This window comes from Bombina bombina, chromosome 5 (genome assembly GCF_027579735.1).
Source record: "Bombina bombina isolate aBomBom1 chromosome 5, aBomBom1.pri, whole genome shotgun sequence".
NCBI classification, from domain to species: domain Eukaryota; kingdom Metazoa; phylum Chordata; class Amphibia; order Anura; family Bombinatoridae; genus Bombina; species Bombina bombina.
The window spans coordinates 1,154,823,520-1,154,848,799 of NC_069503.1; the positions used below are offsets into that span (position 1 = coordinate 1,154,823,520).

The 25,280-nt window shown below is 33.4% G+C and overlaps 1 protein-coding gene across 1 annotated transcript in view; it reads left to right on the top strand.

Annotated features, from left to right (window-relative positions):
- The first annotated feature begins 858 nt into the window (after nucleotides 1-858).
- Nucleotides 859-25,280, top strand: part of LOC128661760 (forkhead box protein H1-like) — a 54,609-nt gene continuing 30,187 nt past the window's right edge. Inside the window, exon 1 of the mRNA XM_053715980.1 lies at nucleotides 859-1,245. Coding sequence (XP_053571955.1) covers nucleotides 859-1,245 — 387 coding nt within the window. The remainder of the gene's footprint in view (nucleotides 1,246-25,280) is intronic.

The following is a 25,280-nucleotide window of genomic DNA, read 5'->3' on the forward strand; positions in this document are numbered from 1 at the left end:
GTTAATCAGGGGCTGCAATAAACACCAGACAGTGACATAGGACCTGATATACAAAACCTCACTGGCATGGAGAGATGGGATCATTTCTATCCCTTGTAATGTAGGAGTCTGCTTCACATAAAGATCACTACATACAACATAAACATTTCTCAAGATAAAATTTGTGTTTCTACTGATGAGCCGTATTAGATAATCTCACGTAAACTGCAAGGTTTTCAATATCAGGCCCTGAGACACAAGGCCTCTCTGTGCCAAAGAGCTTGCAATCTAAGATCTCCATGGGAACATGTACAGTGTTGGTGTCCCAGGTGACAATATATTCTTTGTGCTTAGGGTTGCCTCCCAGCCGGTATTTTTAAGGTTCATGTCAATTTAGAAAATAAAGAATGAAAGAAAGCCCCTGTCAAAGTGAAACTTCTTCTGAGTGTGATGAATACTTAAGTTATAAACAAATGAGCATTTAAAATCAGTCCTATCAGCTTTAGTTTTTGAGTTATGCTGTTAAATTATTTATGCAAATTTATGTTGATTAGCATGGCTGGTATTTTCTTCCAAGAAAGGTGGCAACCCTATTTGTGCTGGGGTCTCCCCATCACTCAGATGTGGCCCTGTGTAATGCTGGTGGCGTGTGTGTGGCCCTTGTCTAATGTGGCCCTGTGTAATGCTGGTGGCGTGTGCCCAGTTTCGGTGCCCTCCTCTCACTTTCACACTTCCTGTACCAGGTCTAGCTCTCACCATTCACCTTGTGTTTTTTCTTCCTCAGAAAACCTGAGCCCCCACCTTGCCCTGGAGCCAGGAGTCTGGGCATCCTCTGTCTCATCTACATGATAAAGGTGCTAGAGGGGAGGAGAGTCCAGCATGAGAGACCCCCGCAGCCTGTACACAGCACTCTCAGCTGGATCCCAGCTTCAAAGTAATGAGTCTCCAAGTCTCACAAGCCTGAGCTGCTTACACCAGGAGCAGGTCACAGCCAGCCCTGTCTATGATATGTCCCTTGGTCTCCAGCCCTGGGGACCCCTCTCCATGCACAGAGAGGGGAGCGGCTGGAGCCCCCGGGAGGGCACCATGCCAGGGTCTTCCCCAGAACGTGAGAGCTTCCCTCAGGAAAACAAGACTGAAACCATGAAGGATAAAAAGACCAAGAAAAAGAATTACCACCGCTACGCCAAGCCCCCATACTCCTACTTGGCCATGATCGCATTGGTCATCCAGAACTCCCCTGAGAAGAAGCTCAAACTGTCCCAGGTAAGTGAGGGCAGTGTGCCTGGGAGATGCTTAGACACCTACACTGTCTGCTGCACATCTATCAGGAATTAGTTAAATTGTGTATGGTGTCCAGCTGAAGCGGTGCACAACTTCATATAGAAGCTGGAGGGATGTGCAGGTAACATTAGTGCCACCTCTGAGCAAATGGGATAACTAGAACTTTACGTGGATATTAAGCACATAATACAGGGGGAGAGGTCCTTTCATGAGTAGCTAACAGAAGCTGTGTGTTTGGGCACTCAACTTTAGGGATAAACTGCACATTGGCTGATAAGGGCAACATCTCACAACGATTGGTGTACAGTGACTGTGTTATTACAGCAAATAGAGAAAATTATTTATATATATGTCCCTTTACTGAATAAACCAACTGTCAGCCAATGACCAGTAGATACGTAGGTATCCGTTCATGTCCTGACAGTTCTTTTTTACATTAACCTGTTAAACTGCTGCTTTTTTATGTATGTGACAGAAACAGGAGTGTGTGCCTGGTTACGGCATCTTCTGTGCGGGGTGTGATCTGTGACATAAAAATGTTCCCAAAATAGTAGGTACCAAAAGTAAATAGTGTGAGGCTGCGCAGCATTATGTAAGGAGGTTTTTTTTTCTCCATCCCTGCTGTGTAGCTACATGAATGCTTATCACTGTGTATTGGTGCAGGGGCACAGTTATTTAAGGCAGTGATTTTTAACCTATTTTTTGCCGTGGCACACTTTTTTACATTAAAAAATCCTGTGGCACACCACCATCCCAAAATTTAAAAAAAATCACACATTGTAGCCTAATACAGCACATATATATACACATACACACAAACACACACATACTATATGTAGTAGCCTAATACAGCACATATATATACACATACACACAAACACACACATACTGTATGTAGTAGCCTAATACAGCACATATATATACACACACACATACTGTATGTAGTAGCCTAATACAGCATATATATATACACATACACACACATACTGTATGTAGTAGCCTAATACAGCACATATATATACACATACACACAAACACACACATACTATATGTAGTAGCCTAATACAGCACATATATACACATACACACAAACACACACATACTGTATGTAGTAGCCTAATACAGCACATATATATATACACATACACACAAACACACACATACTGTATGTAGTAGCCTAATACAGCATATATATATACACATACACACAAACACACACATACTGTATGTAGTAGCCTAATACAGCATATATATATACACATACACACAAACACACACATACTGTATGTAGTAGCCTAATACAGCACATATATATATACACATACACACAAACACACACATACTGTATTTAGTAGCCTAATACAGCATATATATATACACATACACACAAACACACACATACTGTATGTAGTAGCCTAATACAGCATATATATATACACATACACACAAACACACACATACTGTATGTAGTAGCCTAATACAGCACATATATATATACACATACACACAAACACACACATACTGTATGTAGTAGCCTAATACAGCATATATATATATATATACACAAACACACACACACACACATACTGTATGTAGTAGCCTAATACAGCATATATATATACACATACACACAAACACACACATACTGTATGTAGTAGCCTAATACAGCATATATATATATACACATACACACAAACACACACATACTGTATGTAGTAGCCTAATACAGCATATATATATATATATATATATATATATATATATATATACACATACACACAAACATACACATACTGTATGTAGTAGCCTAATACAGCATATATATATATATATATATATATACACACATACACACACATACTGTATGTAGTAGCCTAATACAGCATATATATATACACATACACACAAACACACACATACTGTATGTAGTAGCCTAATACAGCACATATATATACACACATACTGTATGTAGTAGCCTAATACAGCACATATATATATATATATATATATATATATATATATATATATATACACACATACACACAAACACACACATACTGTATGTAGTAGCCTAATACAGCATATATATATACACATACACACAAACACACACATACTGTATGTAGTAGCCTAATACAGCACATATATATATATATATATATATATATATATATATATATATATATACACACATACACACAAACACACACATACTGTATGTAGTAGCCTAATACAGCACATATATATATATATATATATATATATATATATATATATATATATATATATATATATATATATACACACATACACACAAACACACACATACTGTATGTAGTAGCCTAATACAGCATATATATATACACATACACACAAACACACACATACTGTATGTAGTAGCCTAATACAGCATATATATATATATATATATATATATATATATATATATATATATATATATATATATATATATATATATACACATACACACAAACATACACATACTGTATGTAGTAGCCTAATACAGCATATATATATACACATACACACAAACACACACATACTGTATGTAGTAGCCTAATACAGCATATATATATACACATACACACAAACACACACATACTGTATGTAGTAGCCTAATACAGCATATATATATACACATACACACAAACACACACATACTGTATGTAGTAGCCTAATACAGCACATATATATACACATATACACACATACTGTATGTAGTAGCCTAATACAGCACATATATATATATATATACACATACACACAAACACACACATACTGTATGTAGTTGCCTAATACAGCACATATATATATACACATACACACAAACACACACATACTGTATGTAGTAGCCTAATACAGCACATATATATACACATACACACAAACACACACATACTGTATGTAGTAGCCTAATACAGCACATATATATACACATATACACACACATACTGTATGTAGTAGCCTAATACAGCACATATATATACACATACACACAAACACACACATACTGTATGTAGTAGCCTAATACAGCATATATATATATATATATATATATACACATACACACAAACACACACATACTGTATGTAGTAGCCTAATACAGCATATATATATATATATATATATATATATATATATATATATATATACACATACACACAAACACACACATACTGTATGTAGTAGCCTAATACAGCATATATATATATATATATATATATATATATATATATATATATATATATATATATATATATATACACACACACACATACTGTATGTAGTAGCCTAATACAGCACATATATATATATATATATATATATATATATATATATATATACACATACACACATACTGTATGTAGTAGCCTAATACAGCATATATATATACACATACACACAAACACACACATACTGTATGTAGTAGCCTAATACAGCATATATATATATACACATACACACAAACACACACATACTGTATGTAGTAGCCTAATACAGCATATATATATATACACATACACACAAACACACACATACTGTATGTAGTAGCCTAATACAGCATATATATATATATATACACATACACACAAACACACACATACTGTATGTAGTAGCCTAATACAGCATATATATATATACACATACACACAAACACACACCTACTGTATGTAGTAGCCTAATACAGCATATATATATATACACATACACACAAACACACACCTACTGTATGTAGTAGCCTAATACAGCATATATATATATATATATATATATATACACACAAACACACACATACTGTATGTAGTAGCCTAATACAGCATATATATATACACATACACACAAACACACACATACTGTATGTAGTAGCCTAATACAGCACATATATATATATATATATATATATATATATATATATATATATATATATATATATATATATATATATATATATATATATATATATATATATATATATACACACAAACACACACATACTGTATGTAGTAGCCTAATACAGCACATATATATACACATACACACAAACACACACATACTGTATGTATTGTGCTGTTATGCCATGCCTCCTACAAACTACCCCTGCACTGGGAGTAAAAAACAAGCAAAGTTTAAAAAATCTGTCACACTGTTGTCAGTCTGCCGTGGCACACCTGAGGATCTCTCACGGCACACCTGAGGATCTCTCACGGCACACCTGAGGATCTCTCACGGCACACCTGAGGATCTCTCACGGCACACTAGTGTGCCACGGCAGACTGGTTGAAAAACACTGATTTAAGGGACTTGGTGACATCTGCATGATGCCAGATTTAGTTGTTTTGTACAAAAAGGAGCGCATAAAGAGACATGTGCCCAGAAGGTTTGCTGCACCTTTAATTCCCACATAATATACAGTAATGACATAGAAGGTCAAAAACCTTCATTCATACTTCACGCAATTGCTTTATTTAAATATAGTAACAAACAAGCACAACACATACATGCTACATTAAAAATACTTCAACTCCTAGGTGGAACATAATATTACTGCCTGAAAACACTTATCAATATAATATGCTATCCGCAATCGGGAGTCTGCTTGGGCATTGAAGTAACCGTTTATTAAATCATCTATCTGAGGCTAAACTCCTTCTATCGCGGGAGCTTTAATTACATTTATACTGGCTAATTACCCAGTGACAGACAGACAGACACACACTGTGCACCGGCGGTGTTTGTAGTAACACTTATTAGATGCACTATTGCTGCCTCAGGTGCATATGTACGTACGTCACACCCAGTGCAGCGCATACACGCACTCTGTGCACTGACGGTGTTTGCAGTAACACTTATTAGATGCACTATTGCTGCCTCAGGTGCATACGTACGTACGTCACACCCAGTTCATCACATACACGCACTCTGTGCACTGACGGTGTTTGTAGTAACACTTATTAGATGCACTATTGCTGCCTCAGGTGCATACGTACGTACGTCACACCCAGTGCAGCAGCCCATACACACTCTGTGCACTGGCGGTGTTTGTAGTAACACTTATTAGATGCACTATTGCTGCCTCAGGTGCATACGTACATACGTCACACCCAGTTCATCACATACACGCACTCTGTGCACTGACGGTGTTTGTAGTAACACTTATTAGATGCACTATTGCTGTCTCAGGTGCATACGTACGTACGTCACACCCAGTGCAGCAGCCCATACACACTCTGTGCACTGGCGGTGTTTGTAGTAACATTTATTAGATGCACTATTGCTGCCTCAGGTGCATACGTACGTACGTCACACCCAGTGCAGCGCATACACACTCTGTGCACTGGCAGTGTTTGTAGTAACACTTATTAGATGCACTATTGCTGCCTCAGGTGCGTACGTACGTCACACCCAGTGCAGCGCATACACGCACTCTGTGCACTGGCGGTGTTTGTAGTAACACTTATTAAATGCATTATTTCTGCCTCAGGTGCATACGTACGTACGTCACACCCAGTGCATCACATACACGCACTCTGTGCACTGGCGGTGTTTGTAGTAACACTTTATTAGATGCACTATTGCTGCCTCAGGTGCATACGTACGTCACACCCAGTGCAGCGCATACACGCACTCTGTGCACCAGCGGTGTTTGTAGTAACACTTATTAGATGCACTATTGCTGCCTCAGGTGCATACGTACGTACGTCACACCCAGTGCAGCGCATACACGCACTCTATGCACTGGCGGTGTTTGTAGTAACACTTATTAAATGAACTATTGCTGCCTCAGGTGCATACGTACATACGTCACACCCAGTACAGCGCATACACACTCTGTGCACTGGCGGTGTTTGTAGTAACACTTATTAGATGCACTATTGCTGCCTCAGGTGCATACGTACGTACGTCACACCCAGTGCAGCGCATACACGCACTCTATGCACTGGCGGTGTTTGTAGTAACACTTATTAAATGCACTATTGCTGCCTCAGGTGCATACGTACGTACGTCACACCCAGTGCAGCGCATACACACTCTGTGCACTGGCGGTGTTTGTAGTAACACTTATTAAATGCACTATTGCTGCCTCAGGTGCATACGTACGTACGTCACACCCAGTGCAGCGCATACACACTCTGTGCACTGGCGGTGTTTGTAGTAACACTTATTAGATGCACTATTGCTGCCTCAGGTGCATACGTACGTCACACCCAGTACAGCGCATACACGCACTCTGTGCACCGGCGGTGTTTGTAGTAACACTTATTAGATGCACTATTGCTGACTCAGGTGCATACGTACGTCACACCCAGTTCATCACATACACGCACTCTATGCACCAGCGGTGTTTGTAGTAACACTTATTAAATGCACTATTGCTGCCTCAGGTGCATACGTACGTACGTCACACCCAGTGCAGCCCATACACACTCTGTGCACCAGCGGTGTTTGTAGTAACACTTATTAGATGCACTATTGCTGTCTCGGGTGCATACGTACGTACGTCACACCCAGTGCAGCCCATACACACTCTGTGCACCAGCGGTGTTTGTAGTAACACTTATTAGATGCACTATTGCTGTCTCGGGTGCATACGTACGTACGTCACACCCAGTGCAGCAGCCCATACACACTCTGTGCACTGGCGGTGTTTGTAGTAACACTTATTAGATGCACTATTGCTGTCTCGGGTGCATACGTACGTACGTCACACCCAGTGCAGCGCATACACGCACTCTGTGCACTGGCAGTGTTTGTAGTAACACTTATTAGATGCACTATTGCTGCCTCAGGTGCGTACGTACGTCACACCCAGTGCAGCGCATACACGCACTCTGTGCACTTGCAGTGTTTGTAGTAACACTTATTAGATGCACTATTGCTGCCTCAGGTGCGTACGTACGTCACACCCAGTGCAGCGCATACACGCACTCTGTGCACTGGCAGTGTTTGTAGTAACACTTATTAGATACACTATTGCTGCCTCAGGTGCGTACGTACGTCACACCCAGTGCAGCGCATACACGCACTCTGTGCACTGGCAGTGTTTGTAGTAACACTTATTAGATGCACTATTGCTGCCTCAGGTGCGTACGTACGTCACACCCAGTGCAGCGCATACACGCTCTGTGCACTGGCAGTGTTTGTAGTAACACTTATTAGATGCACTATTGCTGCCTCAGGTGCATACGTACGTACGTCACACCCAGTGCAGCGCATACACGCTCTGTGCACTGGCGGTGTTTGTAGTAACACTTATTAGATGCACTATTGCTGCCTCAGGTGCATACGTACGTACGTCACACCCAGTGCAGCGCATACACACTCTGTGCACTGGCAGTGTTTGTAGTAACACTTATTAGATGCACTATTGCTGCCTCAGGTGCATACGTACGTCACACCCAGTACAGCGCATACACGCACTCTGTGCACTGGCGGTGTTTGTAGTAACACTTATTAGATGCACTATTGCTGTCTCGGGTGCACATGTTGGTTATGTGTAACATACATAAGTTTGGGATTTCTCAGTTTCTATAAGAGTAATTTATGTGCCATGTTGGAACCTAGATTTTACCCTTATCTATCATTTCTCCTAAGGACAGTTATGCATGTGCATAATCCTGTAAAATATACAAATCATCTCAGAAATTACAAATAAGCACAGTTTCCTTCACAAACCGGCATTTCTGTACTTACTGCCCAGGGATATTAGTTACTGCACTGGCGCACATATATAGTACTGTGTACCTGGTGCCTGCTGCCCTGCCTGTGTATAAACTAGTACCGTGTCTGTGTGCCCTGCCTGTGTATAAACTAGTACTGTGTCTGTGTGCCCTGCCTGTGTATAAACTAGTACCGTGTCTGTGTGCCCTGCCTGTGTATAAACTAGTACCGTGTCTGTGTGCCCTGCCTGTGTATAAACTAGTACCGTGTCTGTGTGCCCTGCCTGTGTATAAACTAGTACCGTGTCTGTGTGCCCTGCCTGTGTATAAACTAGTACCGTGTCTGCCTGCACACTTACTATTTATATTTGTGGTAGAAATGATATGGTTTCCCTACGGTGTCGCCTGTTTGTCCCTCGGGTACATGTTGGCTCAGCTGAGAGCACATCTGTATATGACTGCAGTGCTGTCCCTCTGGTGCCATATTGTATGACAAATTAACAAGGGTTATGGGTAAAGAGGGGATTTTGGGTCCCTTATACAGGTGACTTAGTGGCACTAAAGTAAATTGTCTGCACTGTAGGAGCATTTAGGGATCCTGCAGATGTAAGAGCTAGGCATATAGTGCCCCATGCCAGTGTTACACCCTGTGTCCTGATGTAGATCATGTGTCACAATCCGGATTAAACAAGGATCTAATCACTATCTTTGGTTTGGGAAGGTTCAGCTTTTGTTTTAGATCCCATTGTTCCTGTGTTTGGCTTCTGTTTTCTTTCCTAATCTCGTTTGCATTTTTGTATTGGGGTCTCCACACTGAGACCTGACCCTGCAGACTTAATAAATGCTGCTTTAATCCTTATTCTGGTGCTTTCACTGCATATCATATCTGGGCTTCCTATACATGGGGGGGGGGGGGGGATTAGTGTACAGAGAAGTGGGGATTAGCTGGGGGAAGGTGAGGGGCTTGTGTGCAGCAGGGGTTAATTTCTTGTCCCATACAGTTGTGGGCTGATAAGACAGAGTGTTTGTGCATTAATTCCTTACAGTAAACGAAAAGCTGCGGTTAAAGGTCAGACAAATAAAGTGTCCCTCACCCCCTACTGTGTGCCCACAGGGGGGCTGGCTCTGTACTGTATACAAGTGACACTTGTCCTATCTGGGACCCTGAGTGATGAGGACAGGGACAGATAAGGCAGGAAAGTGGGGAGACCTCCTGCAGTGCGTCACTGGGGCATTCAGGTTTTATACAAATCCTGGGGGGGGGGGGGGGCTGCTATATTTAGTCTTCTGGTATTTACAGTAATTTGTCACCCCCCCAGGCTGTATAATGTACTGTGGGGGACATCATGAGGCTGTTGTGGGGCAACTGTTGCACGCAGGCGATTTGCGTGTATTACAGGTTGAAAGTAAACTTGTTCGGTTAATCACAATTGATTAATGAGTAACTTCAGAGCTCTGGTTACTTGTTACAAGAGGCAAAAAAGTTGCACAAAACACATCAAAAATACATTTAAAAGTACAGTTACACTCAGAGATATGAGGTTTCAGGTGTAAGAAAGAAAAGACAGCAAATACATATACAGGGCTAAATATGTGTGCGCAAATACATATACGTGTCTAAATATGTGTGCGCAAATACATATACGTGTCTAAATATGTGTGCGCAAATACATATACGTGTCTAAATATGTGTGCGCAAATACATATACATGTCTAAATATGTGTGCGCTAATCTACTTGACAGGAAATACATATACAGGTCTAAATATGTGTGCGCTAATCTACTTGACAGCAAATACATATACATGGCTAAATATGTGTGCGCTAATCTACTTGACAGTAAATACATATACAGGGCTAAATATGTGTGCGCTAATCTACTTGACAGCAAATACATATACATGGCTAAATATGTGTGCGCTAATCTACTTGACAGGAAATACATATACATGGCTAAATATGTGTGCGCTAATCTACTTGACAGCAAATACATATACATGTCTAAATATGTGTGCGCTAATCTACTTGACAGCAAATACATATACATGTCTAAATATGTGTGCGCTAATCTACTTGACAATACATGGCTAAATATGTGTGTGCTAATCTACTTGACAGAAAATACATATACAGGGCTAAATATGTGTGCGCTAATCTACTTGACAGCAAATACATATACAGGGCTAAATATGTGTGCGCTAATCTACTTGACAGCAAATACATATACATGGCTAAATATGTGTGTGATAATATACTTCACAGCAAATACATATACATGTCTAAATATGTGTGTGCGCTAATCTACTTGACAGCAAATATATATACATGTCTAAATATGTGTGCGCTAATCTACTTGACAGCAAATACATATACAGGGCTAAATATGTGTGCGCTAATCTACTTGACAGCAAATACATATACATGTCTAAATATGTGTGCGCTAATCTACTTGACAGCAAATACATATACAGGGCTAAATATGTGTGCGCTAATCTACTTGACAGCAAATACATATACAGGGCTAAATATGTGTGCGCTAATCTACTTGACAGCAAATACATATACATGTCTAAATATGTGTGTGCTAATCTACTTGACAGCAAATACATATACAGGTCTAAATATGTGTGTGCGCTAATCTACTTGACAGCAAATACATATACATGTCTAAATATGTGTGCGTTACTCTACTTGACAGCAAATATATATACATGGCTAAATATGTGTGTGCTAATCTACGTGACAGCAAATACATATACATGTCTAAATATGTGTGCGCTAATCTACTTGACAGCAAATACATATACAGGTCTAAATATGTGTGCGCTAATCTACTTGACAGCAAATACATATAAGTGTCTAAATATGTGTGCGCTAATCTACTTGACAGCAAATACATATACATGGCTAAATATGTGTGCGCTAATCTACTTGACAGCAAATACATATACATGTCTAAATATGTGTGTGCGCTAATCTACGTGACAGCAAATACATATACATGTCTAAATATGTGTGCGCTAATCTACTTGACAGCAAATACATATACATGTCTAAATATGTGTGCGCTAATCTACGTGACAGCAAATACATATACATGTCTAAATATGTGTGCGCTAATCTACTTGACAGCAAATACATATGCATGTCTAAATATGTGTGCGCTAATCTACTTGACAGCAAATACATATACAGGTCTAAATATGTGTGCGCTAATCTACTTGACAGCAAATACATATACATGTCTAAATATGTGTGTGCTAATCTACTTGACAGCAAATACATATACAGGGCTAAATATGTGTGCGCTAATCTACTTGACAGTAAATACATATACAGGGCTAAATATGTGTGCGCTAATCTACTTGACAGCAAATACATATACATGTCTAAATATGTGTGCGCTAATCTACTTGACAGCAAATACATATACATGTCTAAATATGTGTGTGCTAATCTACTTGACAGCAAATACATATACAGGGCTAAATATGTGTGCGCTAATCTACTTGACAGCAAATACATATACAGGGCTAAATATGTGTGCGCTAATCTACTTGAAAGCAAATACATATACATGTCTAAATATGTGTGTGCTAATCTACTTGACAGCAAATACATATACAGGGCTAAATATGTGTGCGCTAATCTACTTGACAGCAAATACATATACAGGGCTAAATATGTGTGCGCTAATCTACTTGAAAGCAAATACATATACAGGGCTAAATATGTGTGCGCTAATCTACTTGACAGCAAATACATATACAGGGCTAAATATGTGTGCGCTAATCTACTTGACAGCAAATACATATACAGGGCTAAATATGTGTGCGCTAATCTACTTGACAGCAAATACATATACAGGTCTAAATATGTGTGCGCTAATCTACTTGACAGCAAATACATATACATGGCTAAATATGTGTGCGCTAATCTACTTGACAGCAAATACATATACATGTCTAAATATGTGTGCGCTAATCTACTTGACAGCAAATATATATACATGTCTAAATATGTGTGCGCTAATCTACTTGACAGCAAATACATATACATGTCTAAATATGTGTGTGCGCTAATCTACTTGACAGTAAATACATATACAGGTCTAAATATGTGTGCGCTAATCTACTTGACAGCAAATATATATACATGTCTAAATATGTGTGCGCTAATCTACTTGACAGCAAATACATATACATGTCTAAATATGTGTGTGCTAATCTACTTGACAGCAAATACATATACAGGGCTAAATATGTGTGTGCTAATCTACTTGACAGCAAATACATATACATGTCTAAATATGTGTGCGCTAATCTACTTGACAGCAAATACATATACATGTCTAAATATGTGTGTGCTAATCTACTTGACAGCAAATACATATACAGGGCTAAATATGTGGTGCTAATCTACTTGACAGCAAATACATATACATGTCTAAATATGTGTGTGCTAATCTACTTGACAGCAAATACATATACATGTCTAAATGTATTTGCTGTCAAGTAGATTAGCGCACACATATTTAGACATGTATATGTATTTGCTGTCAAGAAGATTAGCACACACATATTTAGACCTGTATATGTATTTACTGTCAAGTAGAGTAACGCACACATATTTAGACATGTATATGTATTTGCTGTCAAGTAGATTAGCACACACATATTTAGAAATGTATATGTATTTGCTGTCAAGTATATTATCACACACATATATACATTTCTAAATATGTGTGTGCTAATCTACTTGACAGCAAATACATATACATGTCTAAATATGTGTGCGTTACTCTACTTGACAGTAAATACATATACAGGTCTAAATATGTGTGTGCTAATCTTCTTGACAGCAAATACATATACATGTCTAAATATGTGTGCGCTAATCTACTTGACAGCAAATACATATACATGGCTAAATATGTGTGCGCTAATCTACTTGACAGCAAATACATATACATGTCTAAATATGTGTGTGATAATATACTTGACAGCAAATACATATACATTTCTAAATATGTGTGTGATAATATACTTGACAGCAAATACATATACATTTCTAAATATGTGTGTGCTAATCTACTTGACAGCAAATGGCTCCAATGCAAACGTGAAATCACATTTAAGTCTACTGTAACTATTTAAAATTCCAATGTTCTTCACATAGCAGAACATGAGAGAGAGAGAATATAACTCATATTCATGTCGGGCTAGCACACTTGGTTAAACGCTGTACAGTTTATTGTGAGTATCTGTTTTTATTTTCAAATTCTAATACACATGCTACACAACGCGTGCAAAAAACGATGTTAAAGAGACATTATACACATTTTTTCTTTGCATACATGTTTTATAGATCTATTTTATATAGCCCATAAAGTGTTTTTTTTTTAGTTTTGCTTATTTTTTAATAACATTGCTCTGATTTTCAGACTCCTAACCAAGCCCCAAAGTTTTATGAGAATACCGACAGATACTTACTCCAGCTTGCTCCTGTTTGTGTAAAGGATCCTTTCATATGCAAAAGAAAGGGGGAGGGGGGGGAGTGTCTTATTTCCCACTTGCAGTGGGCTTTTCAACAGTGATAAACTGAGAGCTTCTAAGTAAGGTTTTTTATACTGGATTTTTATATCAGTATCTGTGCATCTTATTCTTTATAGTAGTGTCTATTACATGCAGTTATATGACAATTAGTGTATACTGTATATTTATATCAGTATCTGTACATATTCTGTATAGTAGTGTCTATTACATGCAGTTATATGACAATTAGTGTATACTGTATATTTATATCAGTATCTGTACATATTCTGTATAGTAGTGTCTATTACATACAGTTATATGTAATTAGTGTATACTGTATATTTATATCAGTATCTGTACATATTCTGTATAGTAGTGTCTATTACATGCAGTTATATGACAATTAGTGTATACTGTATATTTATATCAGTATCTGTACATAGTCTGTATAGTAGTGTCTATTACATGCAGTTATATGACAATTAGTATATACTGTATATTTATATCAGTATCTGTACATATTCTGTATAGTAGTGTCTATTACATGCAGTTATATGACAATTAGTGTATACTGTATATTTATATCAGTATCTGTACATATTCTGTATAGTAGTGTCTATTACATACAGTTATATGTAATTAGTGTATACTGTATATTTATATCAGTATCTGTACATATTCTGTATAGTAGTGTCTATTACATGCAGTTATATGACAATTAGTGTATACTGTATATTTATATCAGTATCTGTACATATTCTGTATAGTAGTGTCTATTACATGCAGTTATATGACAATTAGTGTATACTGTATATTTATATCAGTATCTGTACATATTCTGTATAGTAGTGTCTATTACATGCAGTTATATGTAATTAGTGTATACAGTATATTTATATCAGTATCTGTACATATTCTGTATAGTAGTGTCTATTACATGCAGTTATATGTAATTAGTGTATACTGTATATTTATATCAGTATCTGTACATATTCTGTATAGTAGTGTCTATTACATGCAGTTATATGTAATTAGTGTATACTGTATATTTATATCAGTATCTGTACATATTCTGTATAGTAGTGTCTATGACATGCAGTTATATGACAATTAGTGTATACTGTATATTTATATCAGTGTCTGTACATATTCTGTATAGTAGTGTCTATGACATGCAGTTATATGACAATTAGTGTATACTGTATATTTATATCAGTATCTGTACATATTCTGTATAGTAGTGTATATTACATGCAGTTATATAACAATTAGTGTATACTGTATATTTATATCAGTATCTGTACATATTCTGTATAGCAGTGTCTATTACATGCAGTTATATGACAATTAGTGTATACTGTATTTTTATATCAGTATATGTACATATTCTGTATAGTAGTGTCTATTACATGCAGTTATATGACAATTAGTGTATAGTGTATATTTATATCAGTATCTGTACATATTCTGTATAGTAGTGTCTATTACATGCAGTTATATGACAATTAGTGTATACTGTATATTTATATCAGTATCTGTACATATTCTGTATAGTAGTGTCTATTACATGCAGTTATATGTAATTAGTGTATACTGTATATTTATATCAGTAGCTGTACATATTCTGTATAGTAGTGTCTATTACATGCAGTTATATGACAATTAGTGTATACTGTATATTTATATCAGTATCTGTACATATTCTGTATAGTAGTGTCTATTACATACAGTTATATGACAATTAGTGTATACTGTATATTTATATTAGTATCTGTACATATTCTGTATAGTAGTGTCTATTACATGCAGTTATATGACAATTAGTGTATACTGTATATTTATATCAATATCTGTACATATTCTGTATAGTAGTGTCTGTTACATTCAGTTATATGACAATTAGTGTATATTTATATCAGTATCTGTACATATTCTGTATATTAGTGTCTATTACATGCAGTTATATGACAATTAGTATATACTGTATATTTATATCAGTATCTGTACATATTCTGTATATTAGTGTCTATTACATGCAGTTATATGACAATTAGTATATACTGTATATTTATATCAGTATCTGTACATATTCTGTATAGTAGTGTCTGTTACATTCAGTTATATGACAATTAGTGTATACTGTATATTTATATCAGTATCTGTATATTAGTGTCTATTACATGCAGTTATATGACAATTAGTGTATACTGTATATTTATATTAGTATCTGTACATATTCTGTATAGTAGTGTCTATTACATACAGTTATATGACAATTGGTGTATACTGTATATTTATATCAGTATCTGTACATATTTTGTATAGTAGTGTCTGTTACATGCAGTTATATGACAATTAGTGTATACTGTATCTGTACATATTTTGTATAGTAGTGTCTGTTACATGCAGTTATGACAATTAGTGTATACTGTATATTTATATCAGTATCTGTACATATTCTTTATAGTAGTGTCTATTACATGGAGTTATATGACAATTAGTGTATACTGTATATTTATATCAGTATCTGTACATATTCTGTATAGTAGTGTCTATTACATGCAGTTATATGACAATTAGTGTATACTGTATATTTATATAAGTATCTGTACATATTCTGTATAGTAGTGTCTATTACATACAGTTATATGACAATTAGTGTATACTGTATATTTATATCAGTATCTGTACATATTCTGTATAGTAGTGTCTATTACATACAGTTATATGACAATTAGTGTATACTGTATATTTATATCAGTAGCTGTACATATTCTGTATAGTAGTGTCTATTACATGCAGTGATATGACAATTAGTGTATACTGTATATTTATATCAGTATCAGTACATATTCTGTATAGTAGGGTCTATTACATGCAGTTATATGACAATTAGTGTATACTGTATATTTATATCAGTAGCTGTCATATAACTGCATGTAATAGACACTACTATACAGAATATGTACAGATAGTGTATACTGTATATTTATATCAGTATCTGTACATATTCTGTATAGTAGTGTCTATTACATGCAGTTATATGACAATTAGTATATATAATTAGTCATAACTGCATGTAACAGACACTACTATACAGAATATGTACAGATACTGATATAAATATACAGTATACACTAATTGTCATATAACTGCATGTAATAGACACTACTATACAGAATATGTACAGATACTGATATAAATATACAGTATACACTAATTACATATAACTGCATGTAATAGACACTACTATACAGAATATGTACAGATACTGATATAAATATACAGTATACACTAATTGCCATATAACTGCATGTAATAGACACTACTATACAGAATATGTACAGATACTGATATAAATATACAGTATACACTAATTGTCATATAACTGCATGTAACAGACACTACTATACAGATTATGTACAGACACTGATATAATTATTCATTATACACTAATTGTCATATAACTGCATGTAATAGACACTACTATACAGAATATGTACAGATACTGATATAAATATACAGTATACACTAATTGTCATATAACTGCATGTAATAGACACTACTATACAGAATATGTACTGATACTGATATAAATATACAGTATACACTAATTGTCATATCACTGCATGTAATAGACTACTATATAGAATATGTACAGATACTGATATAAATATACAGTATACACTAATTGTCATATAACTGCATGTATTAGACACTACTATACAGAATATGTACAGATACTTATATAAATATACAGTATACACTAATTGTCATATAACTGCATGTAACAGACACTACTATACAGAATATGTACAGTTACTGATATAAATATACAGTATATACTAATTGTCATATAACTGCATGTAATAGACACTACTATACAGAATATGTACAGATACTGATATAAATAAATATACAGTATATACTAATTGTCATAACTGCATGTAATAGACACTACTATACAGAATATGTACAGATACTGATATAAATATACAGTATACACTAATTGTCATATAACTGCATGTAATAGACACTACTATACAGAATATGTACAGACACTGATATAAATATACAGTATACACTAATTACATATAACTGCATGTAATAGACACTACTATACAGAATATGTACAGATACTGATATAAATATACAGTATACACTAATTGTCATATAACTGCATGTAATAGACACTACTATACAGAATATGTACAGATACTGATATAAATATACAGTATACACTAATTACATATAACTGCATGTAATAGACACTACTATACAGAATATGTACAGATACTGATATAAATATACAGTATACACTAATTGCCATATAACTGCATGTAATAGACACTACTATACAGAATATGTACAGATACTGATATAAATATACAGTATACACTAATTGTCATATAACTGCATGTAACAGACACTACTATACAGATTATGTACAGACACTGATATAATTATTCACTATACACTAATTGTCATATAACTGCATGTAATAGACACTACTATACAGAATATGTACAGATACTGATATAAATATACAGTATACACTAATTGTCATATAACTGCATGTAATAGACACTACTATACAGAATATGTACTGATACTGATATAAATATACAGTATACACTAATTGTCATATCACTGCATGTAATAGACTACTATACAGAATATGTACAGATACTGATATAAATATACAGTATACACTAATTGTCATATAACTGCATGTAATAGACACTACTATACAGAATATGTACAGATACTTATATAAATATACAGTATACACTAATTGTCATATAACTGCATGTAACAGACACTACTATACAGAATATGTACAGTTACTGATATAAATATACAGTATATACTAATTGTCATATAACTGCATGTAATAGACACTACTATACAGAATATGTACAGATACTGATATAAATAAATATACAGTATATACTAATTGTCATAACTGCATGTAATAGACACTACTATACAGAATATGTACAGATACTGATATAAATATACAGTATACACTAATTGTCATATAACTGCATGTAATAGACACTACTATACAGAATATGTACAGATACTTATATAAATATACAGTATATACTAATTGTCATATAACTGCATGTAATAGACACTACTATACAGAATATGTACAGATACTTATATAAATATACAGTATACACTAATTGTCATATAACTGCATGTAACAGACACTACTATACAGAATATGTACAGATACTGATATAAATATACAGTATACACTAATCGTCATATAACTGCATGTAATAGACACTACTATACATAATATGTACAGATACTGATGTAAATATACAGTATACACTAATTGTTGTCATATAACTGCATGTAATAGACACTACTATACATAATATGTACAGATACTGATATAAATATACAGTATACACTAATTGTCATATAACTGCATGTAATAGACACTACTATACAGAATATGTACAGATACTGATATAAATATACAGTATACACTAATTACACATAACTGCATGTAATATACACTACTATACAGAATATGTACAGATACTGATATAAATATACAGTATATACTAATTGTCATATAACTGCATGTAATAGACACTACTATACAGAATATGTACAGACACTGATATAAATATACAGTATACACTAATTGTCACATAACTGCATGTAATAGACACTACTATACAGAATATGTACAGCTACTGATATAAATATACAGTATACAATAATTGTCATATAACTGCATGTAATAGACACTACTATACAGAATATGTACAGATACTGTATATTTATATCAGTATCTGTACATATTCTGTATAGTAGTGTCTATTACATGCAGTTATATGACAATTAGTGTATACTGCATGTAACAGACACTACTATACAGAATATGTACAGATACTGATATAAATATACAGTATACACTAATTGTCATATAACTGCATGTAATAGACACTACTATACAGAATATGTACAGATACTGATATAAATATACAGTATACACTAATTACATATAACTGCATGTAATAGACACTACTATACAGAATATGTACAGATACTGATATAAATATACAGTATACACTAATTGTCATATAACTGCATGTAATAGACACTACTATACAGAATATGTACAGATACTGATATAAATATACAGTATACACTAATTGTCATATAACTGCATGTAACAGACACTACTATACAGATTATGTACAGACACTGATATAATTATTCATTATACACTAATTGTCATATAACTGCATGTAATAGACACTACTATACAGAATATGTACAGACACTGATATAATTATTCACTATACACTAATTGTCATATAACTGCATGTAATAGACACTACTATACAGAATATGTACAGATACTGATATAAATATACAGTATACACTAATTGTCATATAACTGCATGTAATAGACACTACTATACAGAATATGTACTGATACTGATATAAATATACAGTATACACTAATTGTCATATCACTGCATGTAATAGACTACTATACAGAATATGTACAGATACTGATATAAATATACAGTATACACTAATTGTCATATAACTGCATGTATTAGACACTACTATACAGAATATGTACAGATACTTATATAAATATACAGTATACACTAATTGTCATATAACTGCATGTAACAGACACTACTATACAGAATATGTACAGTTACTGATATAAATATACAGTATATACTAATTGTCATATAACTGCATGTAATAGACACTACTATACAGAATATGTACAGATACTGATATAAATAAATATACAGTATATACTAATTGTCATAACTGCATGTAATAGACACTACTATACAGAATATGTACAGATACTGATATAAATATACAGTATACACTAATTGTCATATAACTGCATGTAATAGACACTACTATACAGAATATGTACAGATACTTATATAAATATACAGTATATACTAATTGTCATATAACTGCATGTAACAGACACTACTATACAGAATATGTACAGATACTTATATAAATATACAGTATACACTAATTGTCATATAACTGCATGTAATAGACACTACTATACAGAATATGTACAGATACTTATATAAATATACAGTATACACTAATTGTTGTCATATAACTGCATGTAATAGACACTACTATACATAATATGTACAGATACTGATATAAATATACAGTATACACTAATTGTCATATAACTGCATGTAATAGACACTACTATACAGAATATGTACAGATACTGATATAAATATACAGTATACACTAATTGTCATATAACTGCATGTAATAGACACTACTATACAGAATATGTACAGATACTGATATAAATATACAGTATACACTAATTGTCATATAACTGCATGTAATAGACACTACTATACAGAATATGTACAGATACTTATATAAATATACAGTATATACTAATTGTCATATAACTGCATGTAACAGACACTACTATACAGAATATGTACAGATACTTATATAAATATACAGTATACACTAATTGTCATATAACTGCATGTAATAGACACTACTATACAGAATATGTACAGATACTTATATAAATATACAGTATACACTAATTGTTGTCATATAACTGCATGTAATAGACACTACTATACATAATATGTACAGATACTGATATAAATATACAGTATACACTAATTGTCATATAACTGCATGTAATAGACACTACTATACAGAATATGTACAGATACTGATATAAATATACAGTATACACTAATTACACATAACTGCATGTAATATACACTACTATACAGAATATGTACAGATACTGATATAAATATACAGTATACACTAATTGTCATATAACTGCATGTAATAGACACTACTATACAGAATATGTACAGATACTGATATAAATATACAGTATACACTAATTACATATAACTGCATGTAATAGACACTACTATACAGAATATGTACAGCTACTTATATAAATATACAGTATACACTAATTGTCATATAACTGCATGTAATAGACACTACTATACAGAATATGTACAGACACTGATATAAATATACAGTATACACTAATTGTCACATAACTGCATGTAATAGACACTACTATACAGAATATGTACAGATACTGATATAAATATACAGTATACACTAATTACATATAACTGCATGTAATAGACACTACTATACAGAATATGTACAGATACTTATATAAATATACAGTATACACTAATTATATATAACTGCATGTAATAGACACTACTATACAGAATATGTACAGCTACTGATATAAATATACAGTATACACTAATTATATATAACTGCATGTAATAGACACTACTATACAGAATATGTACAGATACTGATATATGACAATTAGTGTATACTGTATATTTATATCAGTATCTGTACATATTCTGTATAGTAGTGTCTATTACATGCATTTAGATGACAATTAGTGTATACTGTATATTTATATCAGTATCTGTACATATTCTGTATAGTAGTGTCTATTACATGCAGTTATATGTAATTAGTGTATACTGTATATTTATATCAGTAGCTGTACATATTCTGTATAGTAGTGTCTGTTACATGCAGTTATATGACAATTAGTATATAATGTATATTTATATCAGTAGCTGTACATATTCTGTATAGTAGTGTCTATTACATGCAGTTATATGTAATTAGTGTATACTGTATATTTATATCAGTATCTGTACATATTCTGTATAGTAGTGTCTATTACATGCAGTTATATGTAATTAGTGTATACTGTATATTTATATCAGTATCTGTACATATTCTGTATAGTAGTGTCTATGACATGCAGTTATATGACAATTAGTGTATACTGTATATTTATATCAGTGTCTGTACATATTCTGTATAGTAGTGTCTATTACATGCAGTTATATGACAATTAGTGTATACTGTATATTTATATCAGTATCTGTACATATTCTGTATAGTAGTGTCTATTACATGCAGTTATATGACAATTAGTGTATACTGTATATTTATATCAGTATCTGTACATATTCTGTATAGTAGTGTATATTACATGCAGTTATATAACAATTAGTGTATACTGTATATTTATATCAGTATCTGTACATATTCTGTATAGCAGTGTCTATTACATGCAGTTATGACAATTAGTGTATACTGTATTTTTATATCAGTATATGTACATATTCTGTATAGTAGTATCTATTACATGCAGTTATATGACAATTAGTGTATACTGTATATTTATATCAGTATCTGTACATAATCTGTATAGTATTGTCTGTTACATACAGTTATATGACAATTAGTGTATACTGTATATGTATATTAGTATCTGTACATATTCTGTATAGTAGTGTCTGTTACATGCAGTTATATGACAATTAGTGTATACTGTATATTTATATCAGTATCAGTACATATTCTGTATAGTAGTGTCTATTACATGCAGTTATATGACAATTAGTGTATAGTGTATATTTATATCAGTATCTGTACATATTCTGTATAGTAGTGTCTATTACATGCAGTTATATGACAATTAGTGTATACTGTATATTTATATCAGTATCTGTACATATTCTGTATAGTAGTGTCTATTGCATGCAGTTATATGACAATTAGTGTATACTGTATATTTATATCAGTATCTGTACATATTCTGTATAGTAGTGTCTATTACATGCAGTTATATGTAATTAGTGTATACTGTATATTTATATCAATATCTGTACATATTCTGTATAGTAGTGTCTATTACATTCAGTTATATGACAATTAGTGTATACTGTATATTTATATCAGTATCTGTACATATTCTGTATATTAGTGTCTATTACATGCAGTTATATGACAATTAGTATATACTGTATATTTATATCAGTATCTGTACATATTCTGTATATTAGTGTCTATTACATGCAGTTATATGACAATTAGTATATACTGTATATTTATATCAGTATCTGTACATATTCTGTATAGTAGTGTCTGTTACATTCAGTTATATGACAATTAGTGTATACTGTATATTTATATCAGTATCTGTACATATTCTGTATATTAGTGTCTATTACATGCAGTTATATGACAATTAGTGTATACTGTATATTTATATTAGTATCTGTACATATTCTGTATAGTAGTGTCTATTACATACAGTTATATGACAATTGGTGTATACTGTATATTTATATCAGTATCTGTACATATTTTGTATAGTAGTGTCTGTTACATGCAGTTATATGACAATTAGTGTATACTGTATCTGTACATATTTTGTATAGTAGTGTCTGTTACATGCAGTTATGACAATTAGTGTATACTGTATATTTATATCAGTATCTGTACATATTCTTTATAGTAGTGTCTATTACATGGAGTTATATGACAATTAGTGTATACTGTATATTTATATCAGTATCTGTACATATTCTGTATAGTAGTGTCTATTACATGCAGTTATATGACAATTAGTGTATACTGTATATTTATATAAGTATCTGTACATATTCTGTATAGTAGTGTCTGTTACATGCAGTTATATGACAAGTGGTGTATACTGTATATTTATATCAGTATCTGTACATATTCTGTATAGTAGTGTCTATTACATACAGTTATATGACAATTAGTGTATACTGTATATTTATATCAGTATCAGTACATATTCTGTATAGTAGGGTCTATTACATGCAGTTATATGACAATTAGTGTATACTGTATATATATATATATCAGTAGCTGTACATATTCTGTATAGTAGTGTCTATTACATGCAGTT